The sequence below is a fragment of the Solea senegalensis genome, linkage group LG15 (assembly GCF_019176455.1).
Source record: "Solea senegalensis isolate Sse05_10M linkage group LG15, IFAPA_SoseM_1, whole genome shotgun sequence".
NCBI classification, from domain to species: Eukaryota; Metazoa; Chordata; class Actinopteri; order Pleuronectiformes; family Soleidae; genus Solea; species Solea senegalensis.
The window spans coordinates 18,627,938-18,643,701 of record NC_058035.1 but is presented as its reverse complement, the minus strand read 5'-3'; the positions used below and the strand labels follow the sequence as shown (position 1 = coordinate 18,643,701).

At 40.7% G+C, this 15,764-nt stretch overlaps 1 protein-coding gene across 2 annotated transcripts; it reads left to right on the top strand.

Moving 5' to 3' along the window:
* The first annotated feature begins 1,748 nt into the window (after nt 1-1,748).
* Nucleotides 1,749-13,653, top strand: LOC122781943 (anthrax toxin receptor 1-like). Of its 2 annotated transcripts, XM_044046069.1 has the most exons (19): nt 1,749-1,802; nt 2,097-2,284; nt 4,676-4,747; nt 4,857-4,928; nt 5,037-5,118; nt 5,239-5,272; nt 5,478-5,557; nt 5,657-5,725; nt 5,820-5,900; nt 5,998-6,058; nt 6,179-6,277; nt 7,161-7,230; nt 7,695-7,773; nt 8,604-8,699; nt 8,784-8,825; nt 8,928-9,020; nt 10,593-10,754; nt 11,365-11,445; nt 12,740-13,653. In XM_044046069.1, the coding sequence occupies exons 2-19, from the start codon at nt 2,106-2,108 to the stop codon at nt 13,160-13,162; spliced, it is 1,875 nt and encodes a 624-aa protein (XP_043902004.1). In that variant the 5' UTR covers nt 1,749-1,802; nt 2,097-2,105; the 3' UTR covers nt 13,163-13,653. The 2 variants fall into 2 exon arrangements, with proteins under 2 accessions (XP_043902004.1, XP_043902003.1); XM_044046068.1 differs by lacking the exon at nt 1,749-1,802 and having other exon boundaries at nt 1,872-2,284.
* The last annotated feature ends 2,111 nt before the right edge of the window (nt 13,654-15,764 follow it).

The following is a 15,764-nucleotide window of genomic DNA, read 5'->3' as shown; positions in this document are numbered from 1 at the left end:
TAAATGATGAATCACAAAGCATGTGACATCATTTATACAGTGAAAGCAGAGGATTTAGTCTCAGAGAAACAGGGATGTTGCCATGTTTTTTGTTTACTTTTTGTGTGATCTGATTGTGATATCATAATATGATAATATTTATCATATTATAAACCACTGTATGAGTTGTCCCGCCCTGCCTCTCACATCCCCTCCGCCCCACTATTTGAGAAGTACTGTACTAACCTAAACCTATTTTTGTCACATTTTGGACGACATACTGAAATACGTCGTCCAAAATAAAAATGTGACAAAAAAGTCATAGGTTAGTATGTTGTCCAGAATGTAAAAAAAGAGGTCATACCATGCTATGTTGTCCAAAATGTGACAAAAATAGGTTTAGGTTAGTATCTCGTCCAAAATGTGACCAAAAAGTCCTACTGTGGTATTTCATCCAAAATGTGAAAAAAAGTGATTATACACTTATATAAACACACTTAAGGGTTATATATTAAAATTCTATTTTTTTCTGCGCTCAATGAACGACATGATCCTAGCAACTCCAGGTGGCTAGCTATAGCATCAAGACAGCTTGGTTGCCTCAGTCCAGGTAAACAAATTCTGCCACATTTCACCTTGAAAGCTCTATTTATGTTGCTCACATTTACCTCTAACTATAAATTAAATATCCTCAAGTGCCAAACATTCCATGTAATCTGATAATAATCTTGTAACACAGAGCTGAAATCCTGTATTGTGCTGTTAGAGCATGTGCGTTCGGTTGTATTGCTTCCTCAAGTGCAATGGAAAAAGTTACTTATCTGACATTTCAACTAATTTTAGTTGTCTGACTTCATCAAATCATGTAGGGCAACCAACACTGAGTTCTTTGAGACTCCCTGAGAACAAATTGTTTAGAATGTGTCCATGATGAGGACACTAGCTCATACTACAGCTTATTTGTGAATATAAACAGGAAAGCATGAACAGCTTCAACGTCACAGCAGCTATAAGCAGCGCATAGAATCTGGCAAAAGCAACGACAGAAACTGTTGTATTTAAATACACAGAGACACGTATTGGTGATGAGCAGCAGCTGATTACTAATGACCTGTGGTTGAGGAAAATGAGAAGCCAAATATCTAGCGTTCAGGTACAGGAACAAGACACCTATGTGTGGGGAAATGAGAATGTATGAACAATAAGTAGTGTCCTTTCAAAAAACAACAACATGTATTTATGAAATGTTATTAGGTTTCACTTTGCTGTGAGCGATTAAACAACAAAACATGTTTGCCTTTTTGAGTACTCCCTGCCCTTTTTTGGGGTTCAGCACTCCAACATTTTACGACATTTTACATTATGAGGTATCCACTCACTGGCTACTTATCTGGCACATGAACAGCTTGTTTAAGCAAATATTTAATCACTCAATCACAAGATATTTTAGTACACAAACCATCTTAAGGGTTTGAAGATACTGGTCTAAAAAAAGAGAGAAAATATTCAGTGAGTGGTAATTTGTCTTTGGGGTGAAAATATGTTACTAATGCCAGAGGTCAGAGGTGGTGCCACTCTTGCCACAATACTTGGTGTCATGTGTACCTAATAAAGTGGCCGGTGATAATAGATATCCAACATTTTGTGTCTCAAGTGCTGTGAACTGCATTGATGCATTTGTTTACCACTAAGTGGCACTGACGGTTAAGAGTGTAGAGTTTAGAAGAACTTGCAGGAGAATCTGAAGGAAAAAACTGTTCAAAGCAGGAAAAAAGAAAAAGGACTAAAAGTGGAAGTCGGGGCTCATTCCAGTGAAAGAATCGGTAAACTATAATACATGTGTTTTCTTTAGTTGCATGCACTCATGGCACCATGTGCTGAAATGATTGAGTGTGAGAGAGAGAGGGAGCTGCACATTCAGCTTCACTCCTCCTCTGCCAGCACACATCTGCAGCTCTGGAGATGGGACACTGATCCAGAGAGAAAACACTCTAACTCTAACTCCTGTCTTGAGGATCCAGTCCTTGAAGGATGGCTCGCTGTGTCTCAGGGTGGTGAGGGAGAAGGTGAAAGGAAAAGTCAGTCTCAGGAGAGTATTTATGTTTCTCCTTTCTGAGGTCGAGCACATGCTTCATCTGAAGTTTGGAGTGATGTCCCACAACTGGTGCAGGCAGGTCCTGCTCGGTCTGGAGGTGGGCATGCTGATGACCGTCCTGGTGGCCGGCACTGCAGGACAGATCCATGACAGGAGGGAGGCAGGGTCATCCTGCTATGGAGGATTTGACCTCTACTTTGTTTTGGACAAGTGAGTGCTTCAACTTTTCCTTTTTCCATCACAGGTGCAAACACTATTCATGCTCTTCAGGGGTATTAATGGAGTACCTAACTGACTGCAGGTTGTGTTACCTGAAATGATGACCATCAGTGTTTTTTATTGTTTATTTTAACTGTACAAAGCAAAACTGATGCTTATTTTTGCAGGGTTTTATCACTTGTCTGGCTCTTCCTGCTTTTCAAGTTTAAAAATCTATAGTAGTTAGTAAGTAAAAAGTTAATGTATTTTTGGTGTACATTTTCCAGCTGATCAAACAATTTGATAGCATTCCCGACATCAAAAATACTCATTCAGTCTTGCAACAAGCTATGGCAGCAACGAATGATTACGTCATTATTCATTCTCTGATGATTTTCTAGATTAAATGGTCAGTGCATTAAGAGTTTTATGCATTAATTGTTTGTATTAAGTGAAAGTTTGAAAGCTATTTAGTTTCCCGTTTTATATAAGTCAAGAAAAAGCAGGAAACCATCACTTATGAGGAGTATAAATCAGAGAGTGGATGGAAAACTTTCTTGGAAAATAAGCCTGGAATAATCAATTGATTATTGTTGCCAGTTCATTTGCAGATTGGTGGGTTTTTTTTTTAAGCAGACAGATTTCTGCAGATGAGGCTGACATGAGGTTTGAGTTACACTGTCTGTTCATCTGTCACGCAGCTAATGTAAAACGCCCAAAAAGGGCAGATCAACTCAGTGTCTCAGTGTGAAGTTGTTCACTTGGCCGGGTCATACAGTCATAGTTTCCTGGACGACAAGAGGCAATTCTGTCGAACCATGCACGCATAAATACACTGCAGCTGTGTCTTGTCACTTCTTTCAATCATTGGTTTATAGCTTTAATTTGTATGATTTGATAGAGAGCGCGTGTTGTTGACTGACAATTTTATGCAGCCACTTAATGCATGGCATAGAGATGATTTCTTGTTGTTGCACAGTCTTATTGTTAACTGAGACCACACTTAAACCGAGTGGAGCAGCCCACTCAGTTTAAGGTCCCACTGCTTCAGTCTGCTGAACCCTTTCTCCATTAGAGCCAGATGTTCCAGAGAACCCAAGTTTTTTGGCTGTCTCTGGCACTCACATCACAGGATGGATAAAAACATAAGCAAGGGAGAAGAAGAAGAGAGGCAGCGTGGCATTAAGAGGAGGCTGTTCACATTTACCGAGCTGCTGTTCAAACACTTACTTTCTTCTGTTGATTTGTTTTGTTTAATCTGCAGCTGTTGATGCTGAAAGAATGACGTGGATAATGTCATTTTTCATTCACAGATATTCTCAGGTGTGTAGATTTTCTTAGAAAACGACACAGAGTGTTATCTTACAAGTCCCCGCACTATAATAACTGGCAGGAAGAAGAAGCCCTTAAGTGTACCCTAAAGTACCCTTGAAGCACAGCCTCCATGGAAAGGGTAGTGTTTCACCTCCAGGCAGCTTGTATTCGTGTTCTCTGAGTTTTAACTCAGTGTGCTATTTTATATTTGAGATCTTGTTGACTGTTACAATAAACTAACAAAAGCACTTTGCCTTGATGTAGCATCCATATACACTAAGTGTTTGCAGTAGCAGTTTCTACAAATAGGAACGGGAAATCACTTCAAATGATCACTTAAGTAATCATTTGAAGTAGGTAAAATAAGACAGGATTTGGATAAATGGAGATTAGTGAGATTGTTGCTGTTGCTTTCCCTCATCCACAGATACAGTTCCATTTATAAACCAATGGGAATCAGCACCATAACCCTAATTACCATGACAACTGATATTTTATATTTTTGCACAGTTGATAATGCAACGCTTTCTCATTGTTCATGTCTTTGACCCGAACATGTTTCCTCCATTTAACTGACAATATTACTGTCATTTAAACATTGAACCAGCCATGTTCAATAAATGAATCACAACTTTTCTACATGTTCCATTTGACAATTCTTCACAAAAGATTTGGCCAGATCGGTCAAATCACTCCCATGTTACCATATAAAATTTGGCTGTGACAAGTATAGGTCACTGAAGTCATCCGATTGTCTTTGAAGTTGTGGAATATTTTTTATTATTAATGTGTTCTGTCTGCTCTGATCGACTGACACTTTTAAAAGACAGCAAATGACCTTTTAAAAGACGTCCTTTTGTTGGACCATTTATTGTTTATTTGAATGAAGGAGATTACTCGGTGAAAGATCCTATATTTCATCTCAGTTTCCCTGTTTGGCCATCACTACTGTATATACATACAGTGTGGTATAAAAAAAAAAAACATATGTGAAGTAAACAAATTACCTGAGAAATTAAGTAATCTGGACAGAACTGACAAGGTTAACTTTTGGTGTTATTGTTTTCCTCTGACTCTTCTCCTCCTAAGGTCTGGAAGTGTGCAACATTACTGGAATGAGATTTATTACTTTGTGGACCACTTGGCACACAAGTTCATCAGGTGGGTTCACACTGAAAACGACTGGAATTTTGAGGTTAATGAACAGAGACAAGGTGAAAATAACAGACAGTGAAACATAACAGCTGTGTCTTCTTCTTTTTTCCCCCAGTCCTCAGCTGCGGATGTCTTTTATTGTATTTTCAACAGAGGGAAGGACTCTCATGCCACTAACAGAAGACAGGTGGCACAAACACAGACTCAACCAAATGATATGTTTTGCATTCTTAGCTCAGTGTGTTACATATCAACTAAAATCATCCTGTGTCCTCTGGGATGCGTTCATTATTAGAGAGCAGATTCGAGCCGGACTGGAGCAGCTGCGCATGGTGCAGCCGGGTGGAGACACCTTCATGCACAAAGGTTTTCAAAGAGTGAGTCGTATGTTAAGTTAAAGGGAAACTGATCCTGTTTTTCCCGCCATAATCTGACTAGCTAAATGAAGTCAATTTAAATTGATAGCCACTGATGCTTCAAAACGTCTCCTCTCACAGGCCAGTGAGCAAATCTACTATGGAACTGGAGATGGTGAGAAGAACATTTTCCCTTTTTTCTTTTTTGCATTTAATCATTTTATCTGTTTACCTGACACAGATTTAACCAGACGGTAACACGGCTGCTCTTTTAATATTTTTTGGTCTCTTTAATTCTTATTGAGAAAAATATAATAAAAATGTTCTTGCTGTGTTTTTATTTAAACTCTCTCTCTCTTTAATCTGGCTGTGGTGCTCAGGTTACAGGACAGCCAGTGTCATCATCGCTCTAACAGATGGCGAACTGAGAGAAAATCCGTTTGACTTGGCACAAAGAGAGGTGACGTGAAAACCCTTTGGAAGGTTTTTACTCTAAAATGTACTTAATTCATATCCTCTCAAAACCTACATCAACCACTCTTGTCTTATTTGAATTCAGGCCAGCAGAGCACGGCAGTTAGGGGCCTCTGTTTACTGTGTTGGAGTGAAAGACTTCAATGAAACCCAGGTAAACCAAGTAGTTATTCAATAGGCTAATAAATGAATGAATGAATGAATTAGTGAAAAAGCAGATGACTGAATCATTTCATATGTCTTGACAGCTCTCTACAATAGCCAACAGTCAGGACCATGTCTTCCCTGTGAATGATGGATTTGAGGCACTACAGGGGGTCATTGATTCGGTACAAACAACACAAGCATGACACTTTGATATCATGGAAATATGCACTTTGCTAAGAATAAGAGTTCACATACTTAAATGACAGTTTTCCATCGTAGATCCTGAAGAAATCGTGCATTGAGATCCTGGCCGTAGAGCCGTCCAGCATCTGTGAAGGAGGTGAGGAACAAACCACAAACACCAACACGTTGAGTAGATTAAACACAATATTGTAACTCAAGGATCCATATATCATGGTCATTTCCAACTCCACCCACACAACTGCATCTTTCTCTTCAGAATCATTTCAGGTTGTCGTCAAAGGAAACGGTTTCCTTCATGCCAGAGATGAACAGAAGGTGCTGTGCAGCTTCCGCATCAACGACACTGTTACGATGAGTGAGTTCTTTTTTATTCACAGTGTTTTGTGATATTTACAGCTTTTACGGCTTAATAATATAGCATTTAAATGTTATGGAGGCCTATTTTATAAATTTAAAGTCATATTTCCCATAAGATTGTGCATGACGTCAAAGGAGCTGCTTACTTCCAACACAATTCTACGGTTCCCATCAGCTCAGCAGAGCATTTTAGCATCTTAAGTTCACTGTATTTTTTTTACAGTAGTTGGTGAATATAGCACACCAGCAGCTAAAATAAAATAAGACATAACAAAAAGAAGCTATAAAGATGAAATATTGAACTTCATGCCAAACACGTGAAGTCTGATGAATGCTAATGGTAGGCCAAATGTGTCAAGCCTTCTCTTATCAGTCTGAAACACTGAGCAAGTGGAACATATCTGTACTTACATCATTGGTTTGACAATTTGGAAATACAGTACATATGCATCTTTCTGGTGAGTCAGATGATATGAGAGGATCAGCTCCACTCCAAGGCCTGAAACAGGGTGGCACAGTTAATTACGGCTCACGATGATTTAAATCCCTGCCCTCCCCCAAAAAAAGCCATCAGCATCAGCACCCTCCTCCTCCTCCTCCTCCTCTGTGAATCTCATCAGGAACGAGCACGAACCACAACACTCACTTCATTTTCCATAGAAGAGAGGAAGTCCAAAAAATTGGGTAACACAATAATTTGATGACGACGATATACTTTATTGTCCGACAGTTAGGTCTGAAGTTTGACTTGCATAACAGCCGCTCCGTTTGCACAACAACAAGAGCAGAGTTTGCAGTACCCATGAGCAGACGGAGCGTGCTGATGATGACTTTTACACTTCTATTAATACATGGCGTGTCAAATACACTTTCTTCCACAGTGAAAAGACCTCTGGTGGTGAGGGACACCTACCTTTTGTGCCCAGCTCCTGTTCTGGAAAAACAGGGAACGTAAGTTACCACTGATGAACAGAAAAAAAAGAACAGAAACATTTCACTCAAGAGGAAACTTCATTTCAGCATCACAAAACTCTCAGCCTATAGGTTATGTTCTGTCTGCATCATGATCATTAAGTGTTTATTACCTCACTCACATCTGTTGGTTCGTTTGTTTGATTGCCAGCAGTATAACGTAAAATGTACTGAACTCATTTGGTGCTAAACTCTGGGGGAAAGAGGATTGAACCATGAAGAACTCAGTCTGTGTTGGTGCAGATCCATGAACAGATCTGAATTTTTGGTTTGTTTTTCAGGAAATAACTTAAGACATATTTTTGGTGTTGAGATCCACATAATAAGTTGGTCTTTTTTTGGGATAAAAGAAATAGTTTGACCTTGGTGGAAATACTGTCTGTGGTCTTCTGAGTATATTTGTACAAGTTTTAGGCAAAGTACTGATCTTACCATCTCTGCAGGTCGGCCACTCTCCACGTTAGCATGAACAACGGCCTGAGCTTCATATCCAGCTCCGTCACAATATCTGCAGTCACTTGTGTGAGTAAACAAGAGGGAAACAAAAAACAAAGTTGAACAGGAATTACAAAATAAAGTCTAGTATTTTGTCATCTTGTAACTTGTGTAAAACAGTGTTAACCAAACCTTTTATACAGGACCTACTTGACACATGACAATCCACAATATAAATGATGATGATTGCAAATTTGTGCATAATACATATATGTTACTGCCACTTCTCTAACACTTTATATTATTTTACATATACATACCAGACAGCTTCATTTGTTGTGTCTGTTTAACTGAAAATATAACTGGAAACATATCTTTGGTTATGACTTGATGCTTATTTTGCTCAACAGTTACAAACCCTTGACATTTTTAGTAGCCTTAACACTGATAGTAAAAGTAATCCATAGCGTCCTGTGCAACTTTTTGCATCCATGTGACATAATGGTCTTTCAAAAAATGCACGAGAGACATCTTTACGTGACGACCTGTGTGTTTTGGTCTCTCGGGTCTTCAGAGGACTTTTGTGCTTGTGAATAAGAGCTGTAGTTACTGTCCTCTGTGTCACACGCTGTTATTTTCATTCATTCATTCATTCATCTTCTACTGCTTTATCCTCCACATGAGGTTTTACAAGGGGGTGCTGGCGCCAATTCCAGCTGTGATAAGGTGAAAGGTCACCAGTCCATCATAGGATCACTTAGAGACAATTTGTGTCAGTTTGTCTAATACCATGCGGTTTCTGTCATTTTATCCAAAGCACGTCTCATTCTGACCACAGTCATAGAAATGTGTGATTATCAGCACCAGATTATCAGATTATCAGCTGTTTATGTTCCTTATCTTTTTCCCTCTTCAAGTCTGACGGGACGTTCGTGGCCATCGCTCTTCTCATCCTGCTGCTCCTGCTCATCATCATGCTGCTGTGGTGGTTCTGGCCTCTCTGCTGCACTGTGGTACGTCCGCCATCTTGCATTCCCTCAACGTGAGATCATTGTCAAATATTATGTCACTAAAGAGGACACTTTATTTGTCTGCAGATCATCCATGACCCACCTCCTCCGGTAATGGAGGACAGCTCTGTAAGTCGCTCAGAAAGACACCTTGGCACCTATTTTAATTTATTTACAATAGTCATTACCTCACCAAACAAACACGTGGAACTAATCTGACTTCTGTCTTAGGATGATGAGGATGGTTTTCCCAAGAAGAGGTGGCCCACTGTGGATGCCTCATACTATGGAGGACGAGGAGTTGGAGGCATTAAGAGAATGGAGGTAACTCTCGCTTTAAGGAGCAAATCAAACTTGAAATGTTGATTATGCAGTGCCCACAACATATAGACGTAAATGAAGATACTTGTCTGAGGTTGTGAAACAGAATGTCTCAACTGGAGGTTAAATGAGATCCAAATCATCTTGAACATTATTAAAATAATAGATTTATTTTTTTTCAACTGGCATCAGGTCCACAGATGACAAATGTGGCGAGCTTGAATCTGCGACTCATCAGATTTAGATCTTGTTGAAATAATGTGGGCTTAAAAAAGAGAAGCAGGAATTGACTCATACCTTAAAAGAGATGAGTATGCAAGTCCATGTGGGGAAAAGACAGGGTCGCTTTGTTGTTATGGCTTTGTTCCGGGAGCCAGTGAGAGTTAACATGAGACCATGTGGCCAGTAAACAACAGGGTGTTAAAATGTCTGTTCAGTTCTGAATCATGAAAGGTTTGCGTGTGGTGGTTGTTGTGTTAGATGGATCATTTATTAATCCTGTTTGGGGAAATTTAAATATCTCACACAGCTCAGGAGACACAGACCGAGAACAGTAAAAGACAGACGGACAATAACAATAACAAATTCCTCAGATAAAAGCTGAGTTTGATTCTCTGCAGCCTGCTCAGGCAAAAGAAATGAACTCTTTGTTGTGTAAAGGAAGGAAAAAGGTAACAGAAGTTCATGAAGTTTGTCTTCAGACATCCACAGAACAACAGACAGGAGACCGACACGTCGTCAGGTCGAGAAGATCCACATGTTGTCGAAGTGAATGAAAGTCACAGAGATATAATTACACTCTGACTTAGTGTTAAGTGCTTTATGGCGGCGCACACTGAGGAGCCTGTGCTGCGAGTGTGAGCTGAAGTGGTGCCGCTTCCAAACAGAGCAGTGGAAAATATGTGCAGCCTCATTTTAGTGCTCCCTCCGCCAACTCAGAGCCGTCATGGTTTTGTCTGTCGCAAATTTGACTAACGACCTTCCATGGTTTCTTTGACAGTACAGGCTTCAACCGTCGATGTGTCTAATCACTATTGACAGTTAAGTCGGGGAGGAGAGACCTGGGGAAACGCTTGCGGTGGTTTTAGTGACATTCTTTGTCTGTAGGAATGCAGGTTTTGTGAGGACTCAAAAGTGAATTTAGAATGTTACCGTTTGCTAATCGGAAATAAATGCAACGCTCAGGCTTGGGGTAATGCTACTGCTTTTACAGGTTTTTGGTCAAAAACCAAACCTGTGGTCTTTACCGCCTCCAGGTCACCAGATTCATACAGTTTGAAGATTGAAAGCCATCTTGTTGTTGTTGAGACATTTGGCTAAAAACATAAAAAGCTCATGGCAGCGTTAGAAGTGAAAGTCAGTGGTCAATTGTCTGTGTGAACAATACATGAAAGTTGCCAAGTGACAATCCATCCAGCAGATGTTGACATATTTAAGTCTGGAGCAGAGCGGTGGTGGACCAGCCTAATCATAAATTCAACACCACAAGTGTGGATGGAAACACTGGCACACACTGCAGCAGAACCATAACATTATTGTACACTGTTTTTACTCGGAGCGTTTGCCTTTGTTCAGGTACGCTGGGGAGATAAAGGCTCCACTGAAGAAGGAGCCAAACTGGAGAAAGCTAAAAACGCTCGGGTTGTGATGCCTGAAGAGTTTGATACACTTCCAATGAGGCCGTACTACAACGCGCACAAATCCACTCGCCCACAGAAGTGGTATTCTCCCATCAAGGTGCTCAAAGTTTCTTTACCACAAAAGCATTTTGTAACCACACGTCTGTTAATATTTTGACATTTGTATCATATGCCTCAGACGCACATCAGCTCAGATGACGACACGATGCAGACAAGAAAATATTAACTCGACATCCACGTTGCCGTGGCATTTTCATTCCACCCTTCGACCATTTATTACTAAGCTGAACTGCTGCTGTCATTGAATCTATTATGACACTGTGAATATATGTAAAATACAGTGTGAGCCACATGTTTCAAAACTGCTCCGACTTGTCCAAAGTATATCTGGGAGTGATGTGTTACCAGGAAACAGTTAATAAATCCACTTCCTCACATATTATTCAGCTGAACGGATAGTAATATGAACCAGACGTGAACTGAACTCACCCCTGAATATGGAATCTGTTGAGTGGGTGTTATTCCTAACAAAATAAATTCTTTATCTAAATGTCTTCCTACCATTTAAACCTTTCCCTTTGCACAAATCAGTGTGAGACGTGGAGGAGAAAAAGTGGAGTAAATGCAGTGTTGCAGAGCCACAACGATCAAAACTAATTTCTTGACCTATACATTAAATGATCATTTTCTTGTGATCAATTTTTCAGGGCAAGCTGGATGCTCTGTGTGTATTCCTGAGAAAAGGCTATGACCGAGTGTCTGTGATGCGTCCTCTTCCTGGAGACAAGGTGAGACACTAACAAACCAGAAATCACACAAAACCGACAGCTACGGCGTATTTCTTCTTAACAGCTGTGAGATAAACACACATTCATCGTGAACCAATTATGTGACCTTTGGCAGACAGATGTTTAACAATTTACCAGAGTTTAAATTCACGGCCTCTGGAAATGAGGGATAAGGGAAGGTCTCCAGCTCAACATCAAAGAACGACGACAGAAAACCGAGCTGCAATCTAATCTGCGTTATTTCAAAAAAGAAAAATCTGCTTCATTTCACAAGTATGGCCACTTCAAGGAAACTCTCAAGTGCTGTGGTGAGCGGACAAAGGTAAAAAAAAAACAATCGCAGTGTTGTCTGGAAGAATGCTCTAGTCTGGAGAAGTCATTAAGAGGAGATGCTGCTTGCTTCTCCCAGCTCCCAGCGTCAGGAAGGCTGGGCTGGCAGGAATGCTATTTTCCTTATTTTCCTCACTAACGCAGGAATTTCCTCTTTCTGTGTGTTGAAAGCTTTTTATTTCTCTGATCCTGGCAATCACTTTCCCAGCAGAAGTCGAGTCGAGACATTTTTATTAGGTACACGGCACTGTCTTGTCTGCAGGAGAAACTGAGGCTTTGCAATTAGATTTCTAGTGTGGTCGTGTCTTTTTTAATCAACTACTTGGTTGATAGTTTAGTTTTACCACTACTTTTTTACAACTTATTGTTATGTTAAGTCCATCCTTCCATCCTCTAACTCTTTATCCTCCACATGAGGGTCGTGGGGGGTGCTGTGCCAATCTCAGCTGACATAGGGTGATTCACTCCCACACCAAAGGTCAATTTATATTGTTCAATTTGCCTAATGCCCATGTTGCATGTCTTTGGACTGTGGGATGAAACTGGAGAACCCCTAGAAAACCCACACACACACACAGAGCATGCAAACTCCAAGCAGAAACGCCCTTGTTCCAAACTTGCAAAGGCAAGTGTGCTAACCACTACACCAACCGTGTGACCCTTTATGCACACATTTTAAAGAAAAGTGCCCTGTGAAATAAAGTTTATTATTGGTTATTTATAGGTTTTAACCCTTTCATGCATAGCCATCACTATGGTGGACAGCTAATTCAAGAGTTATTCTTGCATATACAGTATATACCCCCCCACCCCCCCTAAAGCCAATGCAAAAAAGCATGCACACGAATGCCAAAAATGAATAAAAATACAAAAACATCCTGACTGAAGTTGTCATAATTTACATAGGAATAAATTAATCAATGAAGCAAGTCTCTACAGTGAACGTTTTTTTTCCTAATTACAGGGCAAGTGCATCAACTTCACCCGAGGCAAACCCTACGCCGCCCCTCGCTACCCCATCTACAACCATCCCTCCACACCTGTCTACACTTTGCCACACACTTTCCAGCAGTGTCCATTGGAGGGCGGCCACGTCTCTAATTTGCCCCCCTCGCCAACCTCCATGCTGCCGCCTCTGCCGTCCACTCCGCCTCCTCCTTGCTCCTCCTCCTTCTCCTCTTCCTCCTCCTCCTCCTTCTCCACCACCTCTACCCTTCCCATGTACACACCGCCTCCGAACAGAGCCCTGCCGCCCGGCAACTCAAGCTCCATCCCTGCACCCCCTTCTCCAACTGGCTCCCTGCCGCCTCCACCTCCGGGGCCACCTCCCTGTAGAGCACCTCCTCCGTCACGCCCTCCTCCACGCCCAAATCATGAAAGCAACTGATAATGATGATGACGATGGAAAGATAAAGCGACGTTTTGCACTGTGTCATTGTATAATGTTGCTGCTGGTTATTCAACATGCCGTGCACAGTGAAAACTTTGGACAATCGAGTGTGTTTTTTCCTCAACAAGTGGCTCACGCATCGTGTGCAACAAACTATGACTTTTTTTAAAAGTCTAGAAAGTTAATATTTAGTGTAGCAAGCACAGCTTTGGCTATTCAACGCTATTATAGCTATGCAATTCAGTCGGTGTTTGAGAACGGGCCTGATATGAATTGGATTCATTTATTGGAAATACAAAAAAAATTAAAAATCTTTCACTGCTTTGTGCTGTGAAAAAATGACAGAAAATCCGAAAATCCCACTGCCTGAGCAAATGTGCCACATATTTCAATACAAAGCTGTCTGACGAGTGCTGTCTTCAAATGTATATTTTTGTGGAAAGAAATCTGAATTAAATCCATACATTATGTGTATATATGTGATGCTGGTACGTCTCACACTGTAGTTCTTTTTAACACATCAATCACTTGAAGGAAGGTCGTGTTTAATACTAAGCTCCACCAGATGTGATGAGATCGATGCTTGTAATTAATGACAGTAGTAATTTACCTCCATTTACTTTCACCTATAGCTACATATATATATAGCTGCATAAACACTGACCAGTAGTCCTCATGGAGACCAAAACCTGGTTCTACGGTATTAAGGCAGAACCTCATTTCTGATTAACTGGTTAAGGGCGGCACACATGGTTGGTGTAGTGTTTCGCACTCTTACCTTCGCAGACCCGGGTTTGTGACCCGGTTGGAACAAGGGCCTTGCTCTGCCACCAGGACAAAAGGGAGGTGAATTGTAGATGGGGTGTTTTTTTGTTTTTTTTCACCTGGTAAAGTTGTCTTAACGATGACTGGGCACAATGAAAAAGCTTCGGGGTCCACCAGATGTGGAAAAAGTGGAGGACTTTCCCTGAAATAAGCACATCTGCGCTGCTTTTTTTTCTGTTTTCCTGGCTGGCACTGCAGAAAATATGCAATTATCCCTGTTCATTTCCAGGAATACTGGTAAAGGACAAGAGTTTTGCTGTCTATTATGCAACCAGCAGTTTTATTCTACTCAGCTTACCTAAAATAAAACCAATATATATGTTTTCCATGTGCTTTACTTACTTAGTAATACTTTTGCAGATGCACACAGTCAGACTCGCAGTCCTGTGGGCGGTGAGCTCACGGAGGCGTGTCTGAGAAAACTGCCAGAAAAAGACACAGGCAGTCAAGTTTTAGACAAACAATAAAATGAAAGTCTATGACGCCGTGGAGATCTGGCACAGATGTTTACACTTCACATGACACAAACAGAGCATCGACACATCAAGTGTAGACTTTTCTCCTGGCTGTTTCTAGCTTTGCACATGCCATTTTGGTGCAGTGCAAAGTTCTTTCCTTTCTCATAGCTTCAGAAAATAATGGTGGGGTTTATTAGCAGAAATTGAACACTTACTACCCATAAGTATGTTTGTATAAGTGCTTCAAAATGATTATGTTTTCATAGCCTTACCGGCCTCTAATGTATACTTAAGGAAAGGCCTTTCGTGTTGTTGAAACAGACGCTAATTAAGCAAGCGAACATACTTTCTGGTACACATTGTGAACATGGCGGTCAGATAAGGACATCTGACCGCCATTTAAATAAGCATTAAAAATACTGCACCATTGATATGACACAGTGGCTTTCTGCTGCCTCGAGATAGCAACGCACCAACAACCAAACCTCATTCTACAATCAACACAACCACAAAGCACTGAAGGGCATTGGGTGAATGTCACTTATTCTTACACACTGGACTTCTACATGAGCTCCACAGTAGTCTGGACCAGTGGCACAGTTAATACCCTGGTGGCACTCACTCATGTCCCACAGCTAATCGGCTCCCTGCAGGTTATTTTATAAGCTTCCACACAGCTTTGAACTGATTCCTAACAGAAAAACAATTCACATTTTTCATTAGAACATCATTTACGTCACTGTGTAAGAATAACAAAAGCATTTTCTTTGTCTTTATCTATATTTCCATTTACTTAATCTCTCCCTGTTTCCATGTGCTCTTGTAAATCTCCCCTACAAAGACTAATGTGACGCAACACCGTTGACCTTGAACAAATCAAGGCTCATCTCAGTCAGACGTTAAAAAAATGCAATTCAATAGCAGATCATTCTGTTGGGTTTTTATGTCTTTTTCCATTTTACCTCCACATGCGGTTTAATCTGCACGCTAAAGTATAAACAAAAGGACAATAAAGTAAAATATCTCCTGGAAAAACCATACCTTTGACCTCCAAGGCCCGACTGCAACTGCTTGTCTTTTGAAAAGACCAGATTGCGACAGAAGCACTGCATAGAACAAAGATCCTGCTGGATTCATTCAGACTCAGACGAAATTTGACAAGAAGAGACTTTGTTTACTACGAGAAAAAACTTCAGTTTGGCAACACAATAAAAGCCTCTAACGCCACTTGGAAAAGACAACCCACGCACATACTGTATGGGGAGAACATGCAAACTCCACATGTTCTAACTGAGTCACGAACCTGAGTCTTTCTG

Coding starts and splice junctions, on each gene's coding strand:
- LOC122781943 (XM_044046068.1), top strand. CDS start 2,079: ATGTTTCTCCTTTCTGAGGTCGAGCACATGCTTCATCTGAAGTTTGGA. Junction 5,558..5,656: donor TTGACTTGGCACAAAGAGAG/GTGACGTGAAAA, acceptor ATTTGAATTCAG/GCCAGCAGAGCACGGCAGTT. Junction 5,901..5,997: donor TACAGGGGGTCATTGATTCG/GTACAAACAACA, acceptor TTTCCATCGTAG/ATCCTGAAGAAATCGTGCAT.